This window comes from Camelus dromedarius, chromosome 9 (assembly GCF_036321535.1).
Source record: "Camelus dromedarius isolate mCamDro1 chromosome 9, mCamDro1.pat, whole genome shotgun sequence".
NCBI lineage: Eukaryota > Metazoa > Chordata > Mammalia > Artiodactyla > Camelidae > Camelus > Camelus dromedarius.
This window is the reverse complement of record NC_087444.1, coordinates 36,955,396-36,973,144: the sequence shown is the minus strand read 5'-3', so window position 1 is coordinate 36,973,144 and position 17,749 is coordinate 36,955,396. Positions and strand designations below refer to the sequence as shown.

Here is a 17,749-nt window from a genome sequence, read left to right as displayed (position 1 = left end):
CCCAGCACCAGCTCAAGGACAGTGCCCTGGCGGTAAGGCTCCATGGCACTGGACCAGTGAGGGGCTGGTTCTCAGAGGGACTGGGGTGGGAGGTGCAGGAGGCCTGAACCATGGGCTATGCTGCCCTGTTGGGTCAGCTACCCATAGCCAATTTGTTTAGGGCACTGGGAATCTGTCTCTACTTCTTGCTTTATCTCCTTCCCTTTGCTGCCAGTAATTGAGGCAACTGTTCCTCTTTTCCAGGACTAAGGCCACAGGGCTGGGCCAAGCTTCAGATCAGGGCTGCTTCTCAGCTGGGGTCACTCTGGGATCTGCTGCTCTGTGTCCAAGTCTGGACCTTTCAGAATCTTGGGTCTGAGTTTTCTCAGGAGGGTAGATGGTAGCCTCTGGGCTCCCACATTATCATCTTGTTATTTCCCAAACAGGAAAGGAGCCAGGTATCCCAGGGCCACTGCTTCATTGCTCTGGGGGCTGACTGGGAGGCAAGTGACTTTCCTGAGGTTAGCACCTGTCTTGTATTTTTGTACCTTGAACGTAAGATACATTAAACATTTCTCCAATGGATGTGTGTCCTGTGTCCATGTGTCTGGGGGTTCTAGGGGTGGGAGTAGGGGGCAACAGGGGCATCTGGTGAAGGAGATGAAAACTTCCAACTGTCTGCCCCAGGGATTCTGGGAGAGACAATGGAGCAGGGGCAGGGGTCCTGGGAAGGGCTATGAGGCCGTGTGGCCCTCCCTCCCTCCTCTCCCATACCTTCCCAATATGTCACCTTACAGGAGGCCTGCAGTGGCAGTCCAGGGGATTGTTGTATTGCACAGGGTCACAGAGCTGGGGATCCACAAGACGGGGAAGGCCTACAGGGAAAGACATCTCAGAGGTCAGGTGCCAAGGTGTCCAAAGATGCAACTACCACACACTGGGACAGGATAAGCCTTCATTAAACACCTGGAGACAGGTGTAGGGCATATGAACAGAAGTGTCTGCACATGGCAGATAGGAGGACAATCTCAAGGGTGCTGGTTACCTTGAGTGTTTCCGATACAAATTGGATGGCGTGGGGTCCAGAAACATCTAGGGATAGAAATCCCTAATAACAGCTGACTCAGATTCAATTCCCATTGTGCTGGAGGATTTTTAAAAACATACCTATCCATTGAAGCATAACATACGTACCATAAAATTTATCCACTTAAAATACACAGTTCAGTGGTTTTTAATATATTCACTGAGTTATGCAACCCTCACCACAATTTAAGTTTAGAACATTTTCATCATCCCCCAAAGAAATCCTGTACCCATCAGCAGTCATGCCTCACCCCCTGCCTTGCCCAAGGTAATTACCAGCCAGTTTTCTGTCCTTATAGATCTGAAGGACTCAACACACTGCAAAGGTTACAAATTTAGTCAACAAACACTTCTTCTATGTTATGCATCAGGAAGATGTGAAGAAAGAGTGACTTAGGCTTTTCCCTTACGTTGCTTATGGTTGGTAGTGATAAGACCTAGAAGTACCACCTGTCACTCACTGGCTATGTTATCTTAGGTATGTTACATACTCTCTTTGAGCCCCAGGGTCTTTATCTTTAAAATGAGGTAATAATCATACTTATTTCTTAAGGCTGCGGTCAGAATTATATGATAAAATGAGAAGAACCTAGTATAGAGCCTGGCCCATGGTAAGGGACCATACACTTTTATCATCACTGGTCTTATATTACAAGGCAAAGAGGATGGAAAGTATTGTGGGGCTTTGAGGAGATCTGGGAGGGCTTTGGGAGGAGTGTGTATGTGTGTGTGTAAGAGCTCTGACAACACAGCTGAAGTTGTGTGGGTGCATTCCAGGTAGAAAGAGCAGCACGAATAAAGGACGCCTGGAGCACACATGATGAAAAGCAAGGAGCAGTGGGCGATGTGCTGGGGAGAGACCACCCAGGGACACAAAGGCTTGGGTGGGTCACCCTGATGAGTTTTGGGGGTGGCAGAGAGCTGGCTTGGAAGAACTGTGACCCAGAGAGTGTGGGCAGTGATGTGTGTTAGGGAGCTCAAATGTAGCTGGTGCCAGGTGGAGGATGGGTGAAAACCCCCACGGAGGAAGGATTGGTAGGAAGAAAGCCTAGAGATCAAAGACCTGTTGGGAGGCTCCTCCAGCAGCCCAGAGAAGAACTTAAGTACAGAGCCCAGGTAGAGGCTGGTGCTAGAGAGGCAGGCAGCCATTCTTAGAACTCAGTGTCAAAATCACCGGGGAGCTTGTCAAACATACAGATTCCTGGGCCTACGCCTAAGGTTCTGACTCACCAGGTCTATGGGGGCCCAGAAATCTGTAATCTTAACCAACTCTCTGAAGGGAGGTGACCCAAAGACCACATCCTTCAAAAACTACTAGATTAGACAGGGTTAGAAATAAAATCCACACAATCAGGCAACTGATGGTGTAGGGGAGGGTGCAGAGGGGCTCCTGGGCCTGGAGCTGGGTACCTAAGAACAGGGGGACTGCCAGGCAGGTAGGCTTGGTCAGAGATGAGCAGACTGGGGGAAGAAAGCAGGTGAACATAGCTGGGAGGGGAGGCAGGCATCTGGGATGCAGGAAAGCAAGCAAGTTACTACCTAACCAGGCAAGATGGAAGTAATGGCCTCCAGTGCCGCCTGACCTGCATCTTGGCCCTGAAGCAGGAAGGATTTTTGACCTGGAGAGATGAGCATGGGCATTCCACGTACAGGAGACAGTCTGAGACAAGATGAGGTTTCCAGGCCCAACTGGGAGCTGGACAGGATGGCTGTGATGCCTCTGGATGGCATTGAATGCCACACTAAGGAATTTGCAGTTTATTTAGGACAGAGGTGAGAGGGGCCTGGAAAGTTTGAGGTACCTATCACCCTCACTGTCTTGGGCAGTAATGAAGAGGGCACGCCAGGTTTGGGGTGGAGTGAGGGCAATGACTGTGGATCTCTTATCACTAGGCCTGTTAAGGCACAGAGCTCCCATTTCATTTTTGATTGATTCATGTAAATGGGAGGCTGAGGAAAAGTTGGGGAAGGAGCAGAAGAGTGAGGCCCATCCCTATTTCATGATCTCAGTGGAAAAGGCTGCTGTGAGTAGATTTTGCTGCCAAGAGAACCACAGAGACAGGCCCATGAGTCACTGTTCAGTCTTGCAAGCTCAGCCCACAGAGCCTGCTGCGGTCAGCGGCCCAGGCTGGCTCTAGGCCCAGCCCTTAGTGCTCGCCACTAGGCCTCAGTCTGCCCCCATTTTTATCTGTATCTTTGCCATTCTGGGGCCGTATTTCCCACAGCTCTCTGCCTCTTCTGTGTCCCTTTAGGACTGAGCCTCTGAATCTGTCTCCACTTGTGACTGGTTTACATCTGGCTCATGAATGGGGAGCCTCAGTGGGGCAGGGGTAATGCAACCAGTCTCCGGCACCCCCAACATTTATTCCAGGACTTGTGCTAGGTGGTATAAAGCACAGAAGTGAACAACAGCTTCATGTTTTCATGAAGCTTATAATGCACATTCTACGTGGAGTGAATAAACCAAGGCCTGGCCCTGCCCCTGCCCCTCAATCTGTCTGTCTGCCCGTGCCCAAGGGTGTTGGGGTCAGCAATGGCCTGTGGCGTAAGCCTCTTATTTGCCTCAAGCCTCTTATTTGCCTCTGGCACTGGAGGGATGCATGTGCCTGCCAGCAGATCCAACCAACTCTTAGGACTCACAGAGGGAGGGGGCTGGTGGGGGGCGGGCAGACAGAGAGCAGCAGAAGGGGAGGGAGGGAATGGGAGGCAATGACTCAGTGGGGTGGCTCTGGGACAGTTGGGGAGGGAGCCAAGATTGGTCCTGATGCTCAGTAAAGCTAGAGGAGGGTGGGATGAGAGGGCTTGCAGGGGCTTGTGGATGGAGTAGGACCACTCCAAGGCTCCTCTCTCACAGCAAGATCAGCTCATGAAGAAGGCTCCTGGGTAGCTATCCTGAGAATCCGGACTTGGTGCTGATGTAGCAGCTGGGATGGTGGGGAGGAGGCAACCGCTGTTGCTTCTGATGCCCAGGTTCCCTCCTCTGGCAGCCTCCCTTGGCTCATGAAGGAAGTGCCTGTCTTAGAACCAGGGAAGCTACTACACACACTGCCTCCTCCCCACAAGGAACCAAGGGCCTGAGTGTGTTTAGGGGCACAGTGTCTTTTCTGGCCACACAGCCTACCTTCTTACAACCTTCCCACAAACTGGGGAGTGTGAGTCAGGTCCACATGCCCCAATGGGACTTCACATCTCGGAGCTGGGAGGGATCTCACAGGTCAACTGTCCAAGCGAAATGAGGGGTAGAGCATGAACACAGCCCAAGTGCTGGCAGCAAGTGGACCTTTGACATATAAGATCTTCCTTTGTCCTCCTGCTGGCAATCCCAGGAGAAAGGAATGGCTTTCTTTTTTTACAGGTGAGTAAGAGGAGGATCAAAGAGGACTGAGTTGCTGGAGCTCACCCAGCAGGTAAGTAGAAGAGCAAGCCTGGCTCTCTGGCTCAGGAACCCTGACCTCAGTCTCAGCCCGTTTGGCTGGACTTTGTGAGGAGGGGATGTATGTGAAAGAAAGGCCAGGAATGCAAGGCAGTGGAGGGTCTGGGTTTGGTGGATTGGTAGATTCTGCTAGGTCGGGTCACCTCCCACCCCAGGGGCCTCCCTGCCCCCCTCCTTTCCTCTATCCCAAACAGCAATCCCCACATCCCATCATGGGATCATACAACCTATTTCTTGGTTTCTGGGACTGAGGACCGAAAGGAAGATGGGAGCTGTAGTGGAAGGGCCCCGCTCTCCTACCCTCCATGAAGATACCCCTTCTGGCCCCTAGTAGTCCCAAGTAGCTGGTCTGGGCTTAGGGAGTCTTTCTAGGAGGCCCTGGGACCCTGGGCCAACACTTTTCTTCTCCCGACTGAGAGGAATGAGTGCTCTTTGTTTTGCTGAGGGAGGCTAGGACAGGGATACCCTACCCTGTGAGTATTCAAGAACAGAAGCCCCTCCATGCTCCCCCTCAAGCCCTTCCTCCACCCCAAGGCGGACCCCCACGCTCACTCACCCTTGCGCGCTTACGCCGCCTTCCCCAACCGAGAAGCGCTTCCGGCGTGCTTGGCACGCCTGGAGAGCGGGCGAGGTGGCAAGGTGGTCGCTTCCCCTGCCGGTGGACCGAGAAGCCGAGTCAGTCAGCTGGGCCTGAGGGCAGGGGTGAAGCCAAGCCGTCCAGGCCCAAGGGGGGATGAGGGGGCGGCGGGCAGGGGTGCTCCGAGGGCCCGCGCTTCTGCGCTTTCCCCCCTGGCCCTGGCGGCTGCCGTCCCGCCTGGCAGGGTGGGCTGTGGCTCCGCCCTCCGGCCCCCAGGGGGCAGCGCGGCGTCCTCTGCAACTCTCGTTCCCGCCCCTGCGGCCAGGAGGCGGTGCCCGTCGACGCCAAGCGGCGTGCCGTACCCGCCGTCGAGGCGGCGCTGTGGTACATTCGAGGACTCTGGTTGCGCGGACTGCCAGGTTAGCGATTGCCCTCGGCGCGTCCTGGGTGCATGAGCATAGCTGGCGGGCTGGCGGGCGGGCGGGAAAGAGAGCGGGTGCGTGAAACCCCTGCGCGAGGCCAGGGCCAGGCTGGGCCTGCTTGAGGAAGAGCACGAGGAGGCGCCCCGCCCACGCCGTGAGCGTCCCACCCGCGCAGGCCCGCCCAGCATGGCGGCTGATGAGCGTCCGAGTGTGGGGCGGACCCGGCGAAGGCCCGTGTGAGTGCAGACCTGTGGGCCCTGAGCGGAATGCGGACCCCTGCCGTTCTTCCCTCTCCTTAGGCCTGAACTGCATTTCCTCTGCCTGTATGGGTACCAAGACTGGCACCTCCTGCTGCCTAGTGCCTTCTGCCTGTGTTTTCCGCCGAGCCCTACCCGACCATCTTCAATCCGTTTCCTGGGTGAACTGAGGCCTCAGTTCACACTGTGGGCTTAGCCCCTCTCCCACTTGACCAGAGCAGGCCCACCCTTAAGGGGAGGGTGATGGAAGGGCCCCTGGAAGATGGGGATGAGTCCCCAGACTCCCAGGGCCATGCTACTGACTGGAGGTTTGCTGTGTGCAGTTTCAGAGATGCCTGGGGTGAGGGGGAACCTACTCCCCAGATGCAGGTTAAAGACCCCAGTCCTCCAAGACCACCAGCAGGGGCAGCCCAGGGTGAAGGGCTACAGGGCAACCCTTTGCCTGGTGAACTTCAATCACTCCAAGAACAGATGGCTGCAGATGGGTCAGGGGATGGCCAGAGAGGCACATTAGGAGGCTCCTCAGTCCAGAGGGAGGAACCAGCCCCCTCTGGAGTGGAGATCCTCCTTTACCCAGTGTCCTCAAACCTCCATCTGGCACAGGGTGAAAATGACAGACAAGGGGGAGGCTTGGCAGGGGACTCATTTTGTTTGGATCCTGCGGGGTTGGACAGCGACCCTGTGGACCTTGGAGACTTTTTATCTGAGACGTCGTCAGAGCTACTGGAGGCAGGTAAGAAAGGCTGGGCCAGGGAAGTCTTGAAAGGGAGAGAGAGTGCCTGGAGATGGGTACCAAGACTTGGGGAGGACTCTTGACCATATTCAGGCTAAAGCCTAGGTCCAGGTAGGGGTCTCTGGGTATGTGGCCCAATGTAGACCCAAGCCATTTTCCTTCCCAAGACCCCAGAGGATCCAGGCTCCCTAAGCCCACTGACTACCTCCTGGCCCAAGACCTTGCCTGGGAGCTGCTTGCCAGTGGCATGGCTGCCATGCCAGGTAGAGGGGAGTGACTAGGGGTGGTGGAGGTGGGGTGACTTGATTGTGTAGGTGTTCACTGTTTTCTCCCCACAGGGACTCGGGATATAGAAGGCCGGGCAGTGCTGCTTCTGTGTGCCCATAACTCGGCCTGGCTTCACCCCAAGGGTAGCAGCCATGAACTCATCCGCCTCCTGCTCTACCTGCAAAACATCCCCAGGTTGCAGGGAGGAGGTTGGGGGACAGAGCCTGAGCTAGGAAATGGCAGGGCTGGGAAAATAGATGCTGAACGGAGTCTTCCCCTTTAGGCCCAAAGTACAGGCACTGGGACTGACTGTGCTAGTAGACGCTCGAATTTGTTCCCCGAGCTCTTCCCTCTTCTGGGGGCTCAGCCAACTGCAAGTGAGTACAGGATTGTAGCTCCCCCTTCCCCCAATCATTCCTTTTGTATAGGGTTGGGGGCAGGGCTAAGCTCAGATTCCTTGCAGGAAGCAGCCCCAGGGTCAGTGCACCAGGTACTACTGGTAGGAAAGATGCCTGAGGAGGCGCCTTCAGGGCTGCAGGTACTGAGACATTTTGGCCAGGGTGGAGGTGGGGCGCTTCCCCACCAGGCCTGTGTCACTACACTCTTTTTTCTGCAGTTAAAGCAGCTGTCGTCTCATCAGAGCCTGTTGACCCACATTTCCACCTCAGGATTGCCCACTTCACTGGGAGGAGGCCTGCCTTACTGTCACCAGACCTGGCTGGACTTCCGGATGGTCAGTGCCACTGGGTAGAGCATAGGGTGGATAGGTAGGCAGTCTGGGCGGCAGAGGAGCCTCTCCTGGGATGGCTTGAGCAGTGCAAAGCTGGCTGCAGTGGTCTGGGATCTAAAATGCTTGGGACCAGCACTGTGTACTGCCCTGGTCACGCCTGCCTCTGCTCACAGCGTCTGGAAGCCCTAATGCAGAGCTGCCAGGAAGTTTGTGCCTTGCTCCAGGGGGCCATTGAGAGCATGAAGGCTGTACCCCAGCCCATGGAGTCTGGGGTGAGTATTCCCTCTCAACACTTCCCAGAATGTTCCCTGTCTCCCTCCACTTCTCCCATGTGCACCACCACTGCCTGTTGCCCTTAATCACAGGAAGTCACCCGGCTGCTACAGCAGGCACGGGTCCTGATGCAGCATGTGCTAGACTCGCCACAGCTGGCATGGCTACAATGCCAGGGGGCCTTGGACTTGGCATGGCTGAAGCAAGAGGTCCCAGAGGTGACCCTGAGCCCAGACTACAGGTAGGTGCATGCCCAGATCTTGCCCAGCCCATCATATCCCATGCAAAGGACTGAGCTGGCTGGCTCAGAACCAGCAGGATTGTGGTCCCAGCACAGGGTGGAGTGGAGAAAAAGCACCTGGCAGGGGTTCTAGGACATATTCCATGTACCAGGCCAGCTGTGGACGAGGTTGAGGAGCTGTATGGTCGCGTGGATGGATTGTTGCACCAACTGACCCTGCAGAGTAACCGGCGAGTACAAGCACTGGAGTTGGTCCAGATGTTGGAGGCCGAAGAGGGCAGGCTGCACCAGGTGGGAACTATCTGCCCAGATGGGCCTCATCTCTAATCTCAAGCATCATCCCTACAGCAGCTCTCCGTTCCCTGCTTGTGCTCCTCCAGATTGAAGTGTGGCTACAGCAGGTGGGCTGGCCAGCACTTGAGGAGCCAAGGGAGCCCTCACTGGACATGCTGCTCCAGGCCCAAGGCCCTTTTCAGGAGCTGGACCAGGTTGCCCAGGTGAGTTTGGTCACTTGTTCATTGTGTAGGTATTAGGGCACTTTTCCAGGGACTAGGAATGCAGAGTGGGTGAAGGCAAATCTATCCTTCGCTATCTTGGAATTTACCGTCCAGCAGAAAGGTCAGTTGTAGTCAAAGATTCAAAATCATGTATGTGTGTTTTTCCAGGTAAAAGCTCTGGAGAGGAGCAACACAGGTGATTCTACTCAAGTGTGTAATAAAGTCCTGACCCAGGAGGGGTGTTGGGCAAACTTTCTTGAGATAGTGAATTTTGAGCTGAGAACTGAAGAATAGGTTAGGGTTAACCAGGCAGAGGAGGGTTAGGGGTAAGAAACCGTAAGACTGAGGAGCAAAAAGTATGTGAAAAAATCATGTGAGAGGAGAGAGTATGACTTGCTTGAGGAACAATAAGAAGGATAGGATGAAATTCAGGGTAGTAGAGGGAGGGAGAGTGGGGTGAAATGAGATAAAATGGGGCTGGAAAAGCGGTCAGTGGCCAGATTGCTGGGCCTTATACTAGTGTACAATTTAATCAGGAAAGTCATATAATCAGAACTATGTTCTAGGAAGATTACCTTAGTTTCTGAGTACAGTGACTTGGAGGATGGACATGAAGAGTCCATTGAAGAGGCAACTGAAGTGGTCCAGGTGGGAGTAAGGCTTGCTCTGGCCAGGATGGTGGCAGAGGAGGTGGATTTGAGAAATTGATGAGATTCTTTGGTGGATACATATGAGAGGATAAGAGAGAAGGAGGTTGCAAAGATGGATAGGTACTGTTCCCTGAGAGAGGGTTCTTCTGGGGGCGGGGTATTTATCAATCCAGTCTTGGGTGTGCTTTGGGAATGACCATGAGAGAATGAGAGGGAGCTCAGAGAAGAGATCTGAATGTAGAGGGTCACTTGGTGGTTGTGGGCGTGTGGATGGTATTTTAAGTGTGGTCACGCAAGAGAGAGTGGACTGTCTTCAGGGGCACCAGCATTTAACAGCCCCGGTAAGGATTGGGGAGCAGGAAGAGGAAGCGCCAGAGAAAGCCAAGGAGAAACAGGAGAGTGGGGAGGGATCACCGTAGCTGGGGGAGAGAGGGTTGGGTACTGCTGAGTGGTAGAGTCAGAGGAGGTCTGAGCAATGCTAGGGATGGGGATGGAAGTGGAGTTGAGGTTAAAAAGCAGTGATGAGAATAACAATTTCTCCAGAAAATTTGACTGCAGAGAGGGGCACAGAGAGAGACAGTAATGGGTGGGAGGTGGAAGGAAGGTCTTTAATCAGAGGAGAGACTTGATGATGACATGTAGACATCCGTGGAAAAGACCTGGGTTCCAGGAACTAGACTACAAGACCTGGACCTGCTGAGCCCAGTTTCTGTCTCTAGGAGCAGGTCAGGCGAGGGGAGAAATTTCTGCAGCCACTAGTTGGCTGGGATGTGGCTGAACTGGGTCCCTCTGGGGCCCGCTTTCTCACCCTGCAAGCCCAACTGACTGACTTCTCTAGGGCTTTGGCCCACCGGCGGCAGCAGCTAGCAGATGCTGAGAGTCTTTTGCAGTACTTCAAACAGGTGGGTGAGGGCCCCATCCCTAGCTCCAGGTGGTCAGTGAGGCCAGAGGGGTGCCTGTTCTGCTCTAACACAGTCTGAGCTTTGCTGGATATCTTGCCTATTTTCTGTCCTTGTCTTTAGTCTGACCCCAAAATCCTGCCACTGGGGATGCAGCCTGGGGCCAGCATTCTGTGGGGGTGGAGGGTGGGTAGAGCAGAGGGCTTGGCAGTCTTAGTGGAATCCTTCTTTAGCGCCTGTCTGACCTTGGTGTTGCAGACCTCGACATGGGCTGAGGAGGGGCAGCGGGTGTTGGCAGAGCTGGAACAGGAGCGCCCAAGGGTTGTGCTGCAACGGCTGCAGCTGCATTGGACCGAGTACCCTGACTTGCCTCTTGCCCACTTCCGAAAGATGTGGGCTCTAGCCACAGGGCTGGGATCTGAGGGCATCCGCCAAGAGTGCCGCTGGGCCTGGGCACGATGCCAGGACACCTGGCTGGCCCTGGACCAGAAGCTAGAGGCTGCTCTGAAGCTACCACCGATGAGTAGCACAGCTAACCTTCGTGTCAGCCGGGTTTCGGCTGTATCTGCCCCCTCTCCCCTGAGGAAGGCATACAGCCTTGATCGGAATCTGGGACTGTCTCTCAGAGAATCTGCCCACCACTGCCACTGTGAGGCCATTGTGGCTGCCTGCCACAGACCAGAGACTGGAGGTGGTGCCCAGCGAGGGTCATGCCCCACCGTGCCTCCAAAAGGCAGCTCTGACCATAGGAGCCTTAACAGGTACAGGCAGTGGGCAGGGTGGGGAGGGTAGTGACGAGACAAATGTCTTGGGTCCTGACTCCACCTACCTGGTAGGCTCCAGCTAGTGCTGGCGGAGATGGTGACTACAGAGCGGGAGTACGTCCGTGCTCTTAACTACACCATGGAGAACTACTTCCCTGAGCTGGATCGCCCTGATGTGCCCCAGGGCCTTCGTGGTCAGCGCGCCCACCTCTTTGGCAACCTGGAGAAGCTGCGGGACTTCCACTGCCATTTCTTCTTGCGTGAGCTGGAGGCCTGTACCCAGCACCCACCCCGGGTGGCCTATGCCTTCTTGCGCCATGTAAGCCCCACAGGCCACACTCAACAAAGAGCTGTTAGGCACATTTTTGATGCCAGGCCCTATGATGAATACAGCTATGAGTGGGACCAACAGGTTCCTGTCCTTCAGGGTACTTTTAGTTTAGTAGAAGAGACATAAAAGTGAGAAAAATAATTCCAGATTATAATTGGGGTTAGGAGGGAAAAAACCAGGATAGGTAGATGATTGTGAGTTAGTGGCAGAGCAGGGGTATCCCCTTTGCAGAGAGCAGTGAGAGAGGCCTCTTTGAGGAGCTAATGTTTGAGCTGAGGCCAGAGCGAGGGGCCGGAGTCAGCATTCCGTTCAGAGGGGAGATCAAATGCAGAGCCCTAGGCAAGAAAGAGGCCCAGTGGTCAAGGAAGAGATAGATTAGTGTGGCTTAGTATCGTGAACAAGGAAAGTAGTAGTCGTCCAAGGCTAGGTGAGACCAAGGCATTGTTCTCAAAACTGCGGGAGGAACAGAGCTGTATGCAGTTTTTCTCCAGAGGGCCCATGGGCAAGCCCTTCCCTGTACAGTGCCTGTTTTGCCACATCACCCCTTACTGAAAGCAGGGCAGATTAGATCTGCAGCGGGGAGGCCTCCCTGGGACCTGTCTGTTGGCACTGGCCCTTCCAAACTGAGTGCTCTGGCCCAAGGGGGCCAGACATTGGATGCTGGCTCCTTTGCACCAGGCTGAGCTGTAAATTTTTGCAGAGGGTGCAGTTTGGTCTGTACGCACTCTACAGCAAGAATAAACCACGCTCTGATGCCCTGATGACCAGCTGTGGCTATGCCTTCTTCAAGGTAGGTGAGCCTCAGACTGTAGTGGGAGAGAGGATGGAGCAAGTAACGTGAAGCCCCCTGACAGTCTCCTGTGAACCTGGCAGAACAAGCAGCAAGCGCTGGGGGACCACCTGGACTTGGCCTCCTACCTGCTGAAGCCCATCCAGCGCATGAGCAAGTATGCATTGCTGCTACAGGAGCTGGCACGGGCCTGTGGGGAATCCATGCAGGAGCTAAGTGCCCTGCAGGCTGCCCAGAGCCTTGTGCGTTTCCAGCTGCGACATGGCAATGACTTGCTAGCCATGGATGCCATCCAGGGTTGTGATGTGAGTTGTCCCAGCTGCAGTGGACAGGGGAAGTAGGTGTGAAGGGAGGGGGCAGAAGAGGCTGGGCACCCACTGGGTCCCAACTTGGCAGGTCAACCTCAAGGAACAGGGGCAGTTGGTACGACAGGATGAGTTCACGGTGCGCACTGGGCGCCACAAGTGCCTGCGTCGCATTTTTCTCTTTGAGGAGCTGCTGCTCTTCAGCAAGCCTCGACGAGGACCCACAGGCATAGGCACATTTGCCTACAAGCGCTCCTTCAAGGTAGGCCCACCTGACCCTACCTTGTGCCCACTGCACCCCCAGTGCCTCACCAAGCCCCTCTCCTGGACACACAGATGACAGACCTTGGCCTCACTGAGTGCTGTGGGGATAGCAACCTGCGCTTTGAGATCTGGTTCCGCCGCCGCAAGGCCAGGGACATCTTTGTGCTACAAGCTGCCAGCTTGGCCACCAAGCAAGCTTGGACAGCTGACATCTCCCGCCTGCTCTGGAGGCAGGCTGTCCACAACAAGGGTGGGTCCCTGCCCCTGTTTCACCCTACATTTCCCTCCTTGGAGAGCTTATATTGTCCCAGAGGGGCGCCAGGGAGGGTCTAGGGACCTGGAAACACTCGGGAATGGAGGAAAGATCTGTCAGCAACATCCAGTGCGGGGGAAAGAACTCCAAAGTCAGGCAGTCCTGCTGTCACTGTCTCAAACTGTGGAGACAGTATTGATCTCTGTCAGAAGCCTCGTCTTTAAAAGAGGAATTATGACACCTGTCTACAGGATTGTTGCAAGGAGAGAGCCTGGCACCAGAAAGGCTCAGTGCACAGAACGGTCTGCTGGGTATGGCCGTACAGGAGAGTCTTATAAGGGAAGGGGTAGATAAAGGACCAACTTGCTGATGCCCAGATGTCCACTCTCCACCCAGAGGTGCGCATGGCTGAGATGGTGTCCATGGGTGTGGGGAACAAGGCCTTCCGGGACATCATCCCCAGCAAAGAAGCTATCAATGACCGCACCATCAACTATATCCTGAAGTGCCGAGGTAGCAGGCAGGCTGTGGTGGGTGGAATGAGGAGAGCTGCACAGGAGGCAACGTGGACCTTTGTCAGCCTTAGCCTGTGCTGCTCTCGGGACCTTGGCCCAGCTGGACTCCGGCCTGTCCCAACCTGACCTTCTTTCTCATGCAGAAGTTCGTTCTCGGGCCTCCATTGCCGTGGCTCCATTTGACTATGACAGCTCCTACCTGGGGGCCTCGAGCTCCCTTCCTGTAGACCCTGCCTCTTCTTCTGTACTGGGGTCCCTCAACCTGCATTTGTACAGAGATCCAGCTCTTCTGGGTTTAGGCTGGCCTCTGTATGCCACCAACTTCCCAGAGGAAGCAGTACTGGAGGCTGAAGCTGAACTGGGCAGCCAGCCGTATTTGAGTAGGCCTGGGTTTGACCAAAGGCAGGAGGGTGTGGCTTGGGGTCTGGGCCTTGTGTGCTGACAGCTCACCCAGTCTCCCTTCCTAGCTCCTGAGGACTCCGAGGTCTCATCCCAGTGCCTGTCAGCCAGTGGCTCCAGTGGCTCAGACAGCAGCTGCATGTCAGGACAGGCCCTGGGCAGGGGCCTGGAGGACTTGTCTTATGTGAGTGCCATTTTGCCTTATACCCACTAGCCCTTCCTCAGTGCTGCCTGGGCCTATGGATGCCTTGCCTTTAGGTGGAGATGGGGGTGATGGGTCACAGCCATTCTTCAGACACCCCACCTGGACCCCAAGCTGGGGAAATAGGTGTTCATGCTTAGCTTGGCCCTGCAGGTCTGAACCTGGAATTGAGGTGGGCAGTGGATCTAGCAGCCTCTAGACCCAAGGAACATCACCTCTCTTGGACGGGATCTGCTATGACCAGGCCATGGCTGGCACCTGGGTTGCCTCCAGCCTACATGCACAGCCGTTTTGACTACTCTTTCTGATGTCTGTGCCCATTGGACAGACTGGCAGGGACAGCTCCAGGGAATGCTGGCTGCAGAACCTGAATGAGCACCCTGATCCTGGGTTCCTGGCCCTGTGACTCCTTCTTCTGCCCCCATCTCCAGCTTCCCCCCGCCATTGCTCCCACCCAGAACAAAGGGTAGATATTTGTTTCCATGCTTTAGGCTGGTGGGGCATCATGTGGCTCTGGTAGTGACTGGGCTACCCCAAGTCAGGAGGAGCACAGGTGGATAGCCACTGCTTCCCAGTACCTGATGTCAAAGCCAGGCTCCCCAAACTTAGGAGCAAGCTTATCCCTATTGTACTCTTTCCTGCCCTGGCTCCCATGGCCCATCCCCTTCTTTCCTGGGTCACTTTGGTTATATTGACTCATTGCCTTTGGAATAGCTTTCAGTTAAGTTAACTAAAATTATTTCACTCATTGTAAAGTCTTTAGTGTCTCAGAGAGGAAGACTAAGGCCTTGACTTGTGATTTATTCTTTATTTGTTTATAATAAAAAATAGACTGACACTCACCCTCGAATGGGCACATGCATTCTGGGGACGTCCCCAGTTGAAATGAACCTTGTCAGTGGGGTGGGGCATATGTGGGGACAGCATCTCTGGGCACCTTAGCCCTCTTGTAAGTACTTGCTCAGGATAGAGTAAGAAACAGACTTAGACAGGCCCCTCTGGATGAGCAGGTCCACACAGCGGCCATATTTCCTGGCGAAAGGCAGCGTGAGCTGGAAGGAAAGACTGGTCTTATCCCTGATTTCCTGGCTGGTTGCCTACTCTAGGTTTATGTGGACAGGGTCCTCCCATCTGGGTGGGGGGAGGGACAGGACAAGGCCAGCTAATGCTCTAGGGCTCAGTTCTGCCTAAAGGTATCTTACAGGCCTGTGGCTAGGAGTGACTACCAGGGAATAGAGCACAATGACCAGAGGGTCAAAAATGCATGTTTTCTGCCACTGGTTTTCTACTTCCTGGTTGTAGATGCTGACTTCACCTTTCTAATCAGTAGACTAGGCAGAGGCTCGTGATTTTGGCATTATCATGTTGTTATAAAAGGTGTTATAATCACTCGATTACAGCAATACTAGATTAATGAGAAAGTAGCTAAATCTTTTTCACCTATAGTGTTTAAAATCTGAATCCTAAAATTATTTTAAGGAATCAGAAAACAGAAACAAAAAACTGGGTCATTCCTTTACCCTCATTGAACATTTTCTTTGTAAAGACTGCTTTAAAACAACTTACTTATAAAAGAAATGTATGAAAGTAATGACATCATGGCTAAGTAGGCAAAGTTGGTATTACTCATTGAAAATGTCTGATTCCCAATAGTTTCTCTGATTTCAGCACCCTAAAACTTTGAGCTCATATGATATGCTTCCCTGAGCAGGGCCAGGGTTGTTAGTGATGAAGGTTAAATTGGTATCATTGGAGGAATACTACAAAAACCAGTGGCCTGAATATTGCTTTTTGACCACTCTGGATTGGTAATTTGAGCCACTATTACTCCTTCCCGGGGACAAGGGACTAGAGGTCTTGTTGCCTTGTCTCGCCTTCTGGGCAGCACTGGCCTGGCTCTCATGCAGCAAGACAGTGCCCATCTGAAGCATCCAGAAGGTCGGCATTACCAGTGGGGTGAAAGTGGCCCTCACCTCCACCCAACTGTACAGGTGTTCCTGGGTGTGCCGGTCATCCTTGAAGCCAGTGATGGAGAGCAAATCCACCACAAACTGCTTGGGGCTGATGTGCAGGGTCTGCCGGAAGAGCCCATGATCAGGCAGGGCTGGGGGCAGCTGTCTGACACACATTTGCTCCCAGCCTCTCAGAGTGGGATTCAGAGCAGGGGCTTCCCTGGGCCTGCAGGAGCCTTAGGGGTCTGGAGATACTGTCATTTCAAACTGCCTCTTGGCTAAGGCTCAGTCCAGTTGCTGCTGCCCTGTCTTCCTGTCATTGCCCTACTTGCCACCCTTCTGCCCCTGACCTGGTTCTCTTTACTCTTCCTCCCCCCCACCTTGGCTTGCTTCCTCTGGCCTTGCCTCTTGTTGTGGAGGCAAGGGGACAGCAGAGAAAGAACGGGCTGGAGCCTATCACACGTACCCACAACTGGTTGGCTAGGGAGACCATCTTGGCTGTGATGACTTTGGGGTCCTTTTGCCTGATGGAATCCAGAATGATGTCAGTCAGGAATCGGTGACATTTCTGTGCATAAAACATCTCTTCCCAGGACAGAGAGAAGCTCAAGAATATCACCTCTGTAGAGAAGAGAGTAGGGTGGCCACATCTGCCATGACTAGGTCCTTGGAGCCAGCCTGGAGTAAGGGGAGAGGTGCAGGGCTTCCATGGCAGACTACATCCATGAGGTACCCTGGATGGGGGCTCAGGCATCTCTATAAGAAAACACAGGATCAGGTGTGGCTCCAGAACCTCACCTCGGGGCTGGGGGCTGGCTATAGGCAACATGTGCCTGAGGTTGTCCATCTGTGTGGTGTAGATGATGCTGTCCTCAAAGAACATGCAGGAGCCATCGCTACCCACCACCGGGGGGTGGGTCACTTTGAGGATGACCCCTATGCTGTCCACCTCACTGGCCTCAGGCAGAGACTGCTCAGGGGCAGGGCTTTCTGTGAAAACAACATAGGGAGAGGGTTCTTAAGCCACTTCAGAGCCCAAGCAGGGAGGAGACCTCTGGCAACAGACCACTACAGTAGTCACTAGTCTTCTAGCGGTTGCTGTCTCCACCTTCTTGGAAGTGGCACCCTGGCCTGGCAGGGGCCTGTCCTGGTCTTCTCTCCTCACTGACCTGAAATCATTGCAAGCCAAATCCTACACTTCAGCAATCCAAGAACTTTCCAAATTCCTATTCCTGTTGAGCTAGGAGTGGTATTAAATAGAGCTGATAACAACCCAGCAGGGGCTTGGAAATCTTTGTCAAATTATAAGAGGACCTTTTTGGGGGAATCCTTGATGCATGTTCACTTTGAAGAGTATGCTTGATAGACCTACTTGGGGTTCACAGGCAGGGCCCAAGAAGGCCCCTCTAAGCAGGGCCTGAGTCACAAAAAGGGAAAGTGACAGAATACTATAGGAAGGACTCTGAGGGAGCAGAGGAAACTGTCATTAACAGTTAGTTCACTTCCCTGGGCCACTCTGCACCTACACACACACACACACACACATACACATACACACAAACCCTCCCTCCTCTTTTTCATCCCACCTCAGTAACCGTCCACCTGGTTACAATCACCTGCCAGAAACCTGCCCCCTCATTGGCTTTATCCTGTCCTGCTTCCTTCAACTGCCTAGCCTGTTTCACCTAGAATGACTTCAGCACTTCTAACACTTACCCTCCTTCTGCTGTATTTCCTCTGCCCCTGGAGCAGGCTTTCTAAATGCACACCTGACTGCTTGCTCCCTTGTTTAGAATTCTTCAGTGGCTGTCCATTCCCCCTTAGGATCAGAACAAAGTATCTAGGTCCTGAATTTGACCCACGAGACCTGTCCTGATTCCTTGTCTTCAGCCTTATCTCCCATCACTTCATGTGAAGCCTGGCCTCCAGA

At 53.9% G+C, this 17,749-nt stretch overlaps 2 protein-coding genes across 3 annotated transcripts in view; one reads left to right on the top strand and one right to left on the bottom strand.

The window, feature by feature from the left end:
* The first annotated feature begins 5,997 nt into the window (after window positions 1-5,997).
* PLEKHG4 (pleckstrin homology and RhoGEF domain containing G4) lies at window positions 5,998-13,943 on the top strand. 2 transcript variants are annotated; one of them, XM_031458270.2, is made up of 20 exons: window positions 5,998-6,487; window positions 6,655-6,750; window positions 6,826-6,949; window positions 7,038-7,131; window positions 7,218-7,292; window positions 7,371-7,487; window positions 7,658-7,756; window positions 7,850-7,998; window positions 8,151-8,289; window positions 8,379-8,495; window positions 9,865-10,047; window positions 10,303-10,805; window positions 10,881-11,127; window positions 11,840-11,929; window positions 12,013-12,234; window positions 12,326-12,496; window positions 12,571-12,748; window positions 13,148-13,264; window positions 13,410-13,646; window positions 13,734-13,943. In XM_031458270.2, the coding sequence occupies exons 1-20, from the start codon at window positions 5,998-6,000 to the stop codon at window positions 13,877-13,879; spliced, it is 3,594 nt and encodes a 1,197-aa protein (XP_031314130.2). In that variant the 3' UTR covers window positions 13,880-13,943. The 2 variants fall into 2 exon arrangements, with proteins under 2 accessions (XP_031314130.2, XP_064346047.1); XM_064489977.1 differs by lacking the exon at window positions 6,655-6,750 and having other exon boundaries at window positions 5,998-6,358.
* Window positions 13,944-14,660: 717 nt separating this feature from the next.
* The window catches only part of KCTD19 (potassium channel tetramerization domain containing 19), a 28,766-nt gene continuing 25,677 nt past the window's right edge, over window positions 14,661-17,749 (bottom strand). Inside the window, exons 13-16 of the mRNA XM_031458251.2 lie at window positions 16,618-16,809; window positions 16,286-16,440; window positions 15,841-15,942; window positions 14,661-14,919 (exon numbers count right to left, since the gene is read on the bottom strand). Of these exons, the coding sequence (XP_031314111.1) occupies window positions 14,806-14,919; window positions 15,841-15,942; window positions 16,286-16,440; window positions 16,618-16,809 (563 nt within the window). The 3' untranslated portion in view covers window positions 14,661-14,805. The remainder of the gene's footprint in view (window positions 14,920-15,840; window positions 15,943-16,285; window positions 16,441-16,617; window positions 16,810-17,749) is intronic.